Source organism: Phalaenopsis equestris, unplaced genomic scaffold (genome assembly GCF_001263595.1).
Source record: "Phalaenopsis equestris unplaced genomic scaffold, ASM126359v1 Scaffold000533, whole genome shotgun sequence".
Taxonomy (NCBI): domain Eukaryota; kingdom Viridiplantae; phylum Streptophyta; class Magnoliopsida; order Asparagales; family Orchidaceae; genus Phalaenopsis; species Phalaenopsis equestris.
The window spans coordinates 274,373-281,108 of record NW_018164973.1 but is presented as its reverse complement, the minus strand read 5'-3'; the positions used below and the strand labels follow the sequence as shown (position 1 = coordinate 281,108).

Below are 6,736 nucleotides of genomic sequence, written 5' to 3'. Positions count from 1 at the left end.
AGTAGAATTTGGAACACGCAGCTTAGATCCTCCCGTCAAGTGGGCCTCACAATTTCTTCGTAGTAGATCTTAGTAGATCTGTCTCTATCGTATTCTTCTCTCTTGAACCCTTAAATCTCTTTAAGATGGGCAAAAACATCATCTTTCTTATCTAAAACACTACTTGATACCAACACATAAAACAATTACAGTAAATTCCCATATATTATATCTCTATCATATTAGCTAAACGTCTCACGCACCATCTACTTCTACCTCTTTACGTCGTAGATGCTCTCATCCAATAAATGCAATGCAATAATTAAGATCACAAAAACCCTCCACCCTGCTGTCAATCACCATCTCCATGAATTATTTCAGAAAAAAAAAATCAGTTTTTTCAGACTGTAATTTAGCCATCCTATCTATTTGAGCGATCATTACATGTAAAATCTGTACATATTGATGGTGTTATCATGATATTTAATCAAAATACCATAATAATATGATCAAATCCTTAACTATTTGTGTCTATCTATCTATGTCCTTGCTTTTTATTTGCTGAAAAATACTGAAAAGGAAAAATGAAAGATGGAAGGAGGAAGGCAACGTTTGAGGCGGAGAAGCTGCCGTCTTTATCAGAACAACCGGTTTGTTCACGGCGATGTATTTCCAAATATTGCGGGCCAGTCGGTGATGGCTACCGGCTTCACCCCCTCCTTTTAAAACCCTCTGTTTCTCGCTCTCTGAATGTTTAATTCAAATAATGGCGTCTTGCCGGATCTCACTCTTCTTCTTCTTCTTTTTATTCGTCCTTTGCTTTCATGAACGGAAGATTTCCGCCGGTCAAGGTATGTCTTTTTTTTTCATACAAAATACAAACCTCTCAGAACATTTGTATTTATATATTTAATTAAGTTAAGGGATCTCGCCGGCGACTGGAGGCGACAGAATCAGGGCGGTGTGTTGGGAAGCTCTGAAGCAGAGTTGAAGAGAAGCAAAAAGAAAGGGCAAAGCCTGCAGAAGGATAAATGTTCTTAATTTGAATGTATTTAGCTCTCTATACATTAGATTAACATTAACTCATTCACTCTTATTTTATATCTAGCTGAGCTTGGGGAAGATTGGTCATCTCATTGGCACGGTTGATGTTAGTTTTGTGTTTTTTGTGTCAGGTAGTGGTCTTACAAGGATGTATGTTGTTTGATCCTGGGACAAGATGTGGTGTGGAGTGATTTCGGTTTGTTTTAGGTGATTGTGGATGAAGTGGTGGTCTACTTCGGTGTGCTTTATTATGGGTATGAAATATGGGATTGTGAGTTATGATGATGGGTGTGTTGTCACTGTATATATGATTGTTAGAAGTGTTTTTCAAGTGAGTTTTTATGGTAATCTTGTAAGCTATAGAATATCTATAATGGCGGAGACCAGGGCTTTGTATTGTCCCTCCATCGAGGATATCTTGTTACTGTTGGTTGATTTTTTAATTTTTGATTATGATATGAGATTGGGTCCTAGGTAAATACAGAAGTTTGTAGTGGATTTGTGATCGGTTTGGTTGCTTACCCTGTTTGCGTGAGTGTGAGCTTTGAGATGCGGATACCTTAGTTTGATGGGTAGCATTGATGTCATATGTTATTTAGGTATTTGAGTAGCCGTTTGAGAAGTTTTGTATGTTCTGAGAGTAGGATGTGCATGTATTCGTTGAGGTAGTTGACTGTGAAGGTTATGTCTGTGTTAGTGATTGTTAGGTATTTGATGCCCTCCCTTAAGTTCAATACCTTGTTGGACTCAAGAGAGGGGCAAACAGAATCTCTATGCGCTGTTGGAAACTCACCAACGGAATTCAAAAGAACTCATGAAGTAGTAACAATAGTCAAAGCCCCCATCTTTTTTTCTTACTCCATTTAAATAATAGAAATATATTACAAACCTCCCAACCAAACTAGGAAGTTAATAACCTATAAAATTACTTTTAGGAAAGCAAATAAACACATAACATAAAGGACAACATAACATGAAAAAGAAAAACTTTAATTAACTTGTAAAACAGGAGCCTTTAATTGAGCTTCATAATTCAAATTTAAAATTTAAAATTTAAATTTTGAATTTGAATTTGAAACTTTAATTAAGATTTATTGTCCTTCCTGATTTGTCTCGGTTTCCAATTCCTCCTCCATAATTTGAAACTTTAATTTGAATTTTGAATTTTGAAACTTTAATTTGAATTTAATTTGAATTTTGAATTTGAAATTAGAATTTATTGCTCTTCCTGCTTTGTCTGGGTTTTCAAATCCTCCTCCATAATTTCATCTGGATTTGCATCAGTATTGCACAGGGTCTGACAGTTGTTGGGGGTCATGCAATGGTGTGTTAGAAATAGTTTTTTTTGTATGATGGAAAGATATAAGTGTTAGTGCTGGCTTGGATTGAAGCATTGTTGTTGTATGAAGTAGGTTTGTGAGATATTTGTTCTGTTGGAGGAAGTAGCCACGTGTAGTGTGATGTACTTGTAGCCCTAGGAATTGGGACATGTTTAAAATTTGTTTGAGGTTAAATTATTGGTTCCATGAATCGCTATTGCTGGTATTGAGCTAAATCTCTAATACCATGATGAAGGAAAAAAGAGAGGGAAAAGCTTGAACAAAGATAAAATATTCTCCATTTGAATGTATATATCTCTTTAAATATTTTGTTACATTAACTCCATTGCTATTATTTTATATATAGCTAAGCTCATGATAGCCTAATAGTTCACGGGTATCAGTCGATTGTATCTTTGCATTTGTTGTGTCAACGATCTTTTTCGTTCTAGGAGGGTCTTTGGGTTGTTGGGGGACCTCTATAGCGGAGGTTAGGTGGGGATCACCAAGGCAAGCTTCTTTAGAGATGTCAAGGTTAGTGTGGGTGGCTTAATTGACTTTGGTTAAGGCGACAACGCCAACAACCACAATTGCGATATTGTGATATTGAGCTTTGTCATGGACTTACTCTGTCGAGGGTTGTGAATGTGCTGACTAAGGAAGTCATGGTAGGTCTAAAAATAACAAGTGGCGACATGACTGACAGCGATATGGTCAACAAGGTCAGGGCAAAGTGCAATGAGATCGAGCGGCACGGTGATGGAAGAAAATATTACATCATGTATTGACGTCAGTTTAGATGAGCCGTCATGTATCATACAACGGCGTGGTCGCACCTGGACCGTCGTCCGGACATGCGGGCGGCCGCATATAATGCTAAAATTTCAACGAATTGCTAGTTAATTGGTTTAGATAGAAATTATGAGAAACGTTTCAAGAAATAACACATATTTTTATTGAATTTATTACATATAAAAATCAATTTTGTAAGGGGAATTTACATAAATAACATACATTTCTTATTACATTTACACATCTAACAGCTAAACTTTCTTAATAAACCTAAGAACTTTAACATCATATCAAAATACCACCGAAATTAACTTTTTTAAATTAAAATATACATTTTCATGTATAAATTTATGACACCAAATTAGTATAATAATTGTAAATATCAATCTTTTGGTGTTAATTAATATGTAAATACATAAGAATTTTCTGGTATTGTATGTATGTAAATTTCCATTGTAATTGTTGTATGGACACAAATTTACACCGACAGGTTAGTTAAACAATTATTCTCTATATAAGGGGTAATTGTGCTATCATGAAGATGGGCTCCTATGAGAGATGTCCAATTACATTATGTAACCCTAAAAATAAAGATACAGTGGCGACATTTTAGTCAGCACATAATTATAGGGTTGGGAGCCCTAAAATGATGTCCGGTCAGATGGGAACGGGAATCTGGGATGACACTCAACCAGATTTTGGGTTTGGCCACTGCATGTCGGGAGTTTGAGGTAGTGGCAACGAGGTCATTTCCACGACAGCTATGACCGAATGGCGGACTGGGAGGCCCCTGGCCAACTACTTTAGATCTGAACGATTTTCATCGTTTGTCCAGCTTGATGGAAGAATGAAAGATTCATCCACTTGAGCTTTGCGCCATTAGACTTGAAGTGAGGTGACCGAGTTCTACTAGAGTTTAGATTGTCTTCCTCGCATCCTATGCAAGCAAGATAGACACAAGGCCCTTTGGTGAGTTCTTAAAATCAGCCTGACTTATATTTTTTTCTGCATTCAGGATAATATTCTTATAACAAATGCTAAAATAATTACATATTATGATATTAACATACGATAAAAAATACATTTTAAATAATCTGAACATCTCAGAGCTTTAAGATTCACGAAATTTGGAAAACAATACCGTTGACTTTGAATCTCACTCGTTGACTTACCCTGCAGGCGACCAATTCGCAAAGGGAAGCATAGTAATTCCCGGCCTCGAGCTCCGCGAGCACTCCACCTTCACTAAAATCTGCACATCCCCGGCCATCCCCGGCGATTCAATCGCCGCCTTCTTCTCCCCTTCCTCCCTCCCCTCCGGCTTCTTCCCCCTCGGCTCCCACTCCCAACCCCACACTCCCAATCCCTCACCACCGCGCACCCTAATCGCTAGCTCCACCGCCGCCTCCACCTCACTCGCCTCCCCCACCGACTTCACACTCCTCTTATCCACCAACTCCTCCTCCCCTTCCCCCGCCTTCTTCTGGCTCCCAATTCCCCCTCCCGGCTACACCGCCGTCGGCCACCTCATCACCACCTCCCCACACAAACCTCCTCTCTCCTCCCTCCGCTGCCTCAGCAACAACCTCCTCGAACCATGCCCCACCAACCCCCCAATCTCCTACTCCAAATCCGAACCCCCTTTCTCCGTGCAACATTCAGACTCCATCGGCACCTTCGTCGCAACCAGTCAAAACTCTCTCCTTTGCTTAAAGAAGAACGTAATAACCCTCGCCGCGATGCCAAACCTCACCCAAATCACCTCCCTGATCCAAACCCGCTCCCCCTGGTTCCATTTCCACCCTAAAGAGCCCTACTTGCCATCCTCCGTCTCCTGGTTCTTCAACAACGGCGCCCTGCTATACACCAACAGCACCCCCAACAGCCCCTCCCGCATCGATCCGGCCGGCTCCAACCTCCCCCAAGGCGGCGCTAACGACGGCGCCTACTGGCTCGACCTTCCCGCAGACTCTGCTTCACAGAACAGAATCAAGGCCGGAAACCTTTCCTCCGCCGAAGCCTACATCCACGTCAAGCCGGCGCTCGGCGGCACAGCGACGGACATTGTTTTCTGGCTGTTCTACCCTTTCAATGGTCCGGCGAGGGCTAAGATGGGGTTCATCAACATCGGGTTAGGGAGAATTGGAGAGCATGTGGGGGATTGGGAGCACGTGACTCAGAGATTCAGCAACTTCGACGGGGAGTTGAAGAAAATGTACTTCTCGCAGCATAGTGCGGGGGAATGGGTGGATGCAGGGGAGCTAGAGTATGCGGAAGGGGGGAAGCGGCCGGCGGCGTATGCGACGCTGCACGGGCACGCGTTTTACAGAAAGGCGGGAATGGTGTTGAAGGGAGAGGTGGAGAAGGGGGTGGGGATAGTGGATGAGACGGCGGAAGGGGGTGCGGTGGGGGACGCGGGGGCGGATTTGGGGGTGGAGGAGCCGGCGTGGTTGCAGTATATGAGAGAGTGGGGGCCGAAGGTGAGGTATGATGTGGACAAGGAGTTGGAGAAGGTGATGAGGTATTTGCCGGAGAGGGTGAAGAAAGCGGTGGGGGATTTGGTGAGGAGGTTGCCGAAGGAGGTGTTGGGAGAGGAGGGTCCGACCGGGCCGAAGGAGAAGGTCAGCTGGAATGGAGATGAGTCCTAGAACATCATCAACCGCCAAAATATTACTCTGGGTGCATTCCGAGTTTAATGATGTGGCACCACATGTTAAGTGGATCCTATCGTTTTTAACACTGACCAATATCAGTGTATTGCGGTGTAGTGCCCCCACCATTGTACTCACAAATTGTGTTAGAAGTCCTGATCTAATATTTTCAGTCGCACCTCTCAATGTGTGTGTATGAATGTATGTATATTGCACTCATCTCAAAGCTAATCCAACGCTTTGTGATTCATTTCAATCAAGATTTGATTAAAATATTCTGATCCAAAGTTTCCCTCTTCCATGTTGCCAGACTTGTGAGTGAGTACATGTGTTATTCTCTATGAAACAACATTGAACTATTCCTTGGCCCTGAAAAATAAAAAATGTACAAATGCAGTTATGAAAATGTTGATCAAAATGAAACCACATTCAAAATGCCCCATCAAACCATTTGTAATCCAAATGTTGAAAATAGTATTGCCTCCAAAAACCAACATTTCTCATCTTTTAAAAGAAGCTTTGAGCTTGTGAGTACAGCCACAAGACTTCTCTCAATCAGAGTAAGCTTCGATCGCTGCAAAGTCTTATCTTTATCTAAGTAAAAATGGAGTTGTATCATCTCCGCAATCAAATCATGGTAAAATCTGCAACCACGGCAATAAGAACGTAACTTAAATTTTGCGAGCCCAAAATTAGAAAAAAAAAAAAGTATAGTGTATAGTAGAGGTCAACCAAATAAAATATCATTGGATGGGGTCAGCTCGGATGATTGGATCGAGTAAAGGTATTTAGTTCGGTCAAGTCATGAGTCAACCATTTATAATTCAAGTTTGAGCACACAATCATATGTTAAGAATGTGAAAATCCAAGCCAACTATAAACTTCCCGCTTGCCATGGAGCTCCAAACCAAAATTTATGCCTATACTATGTATAATAGATCTTCAATTTAC

General features: G+C 41.3%; 1 protein-coding gene across 1 annotated transcript; it reads left to right on the top strand.

Annotated features, from left to right (window-relative positions):
• The first annotated feature begins 580 nt into the window (after nucleotides 1–580).
• LOC110028848 lies at nucleotides 581–5,782 on the top strand. Its single transcript, XM_020730865.1, has 2 exons — nucleotides 581–830; nucleotides 4,314–5,782. The coding sequence occupies exons 1-2, from the start codon at nucleotides 746–748 to the stop codon at nucleotides 5,780–5,782; spliced, it is 1,554 nt and encodes a 517-aa protein (XP_020586524.1). The 5' UTR covers nucleotides 581–745.
• The last annotated feature ends 954 nt before the right edge of the window (nucleotides 5,783–6,736 follow it).

Bases quoted from the DNA above. Each gene is read 5' to 3' on its own strand.
- LOC110028848 (XM_020730865.1), top strand. From the start codon at position 746: ATGGCGTCTTGCCGGATCTCACTCTTCTTCTTCTTCTTTTTATTCGTC. The intron at 831-4,313 runs GTATGTCTTTTT...CTTACCCTGCAG, and splicing joins GAAGATTTCCGCCGGTCAAG to GCGACCAATTCGCAAAGGGA.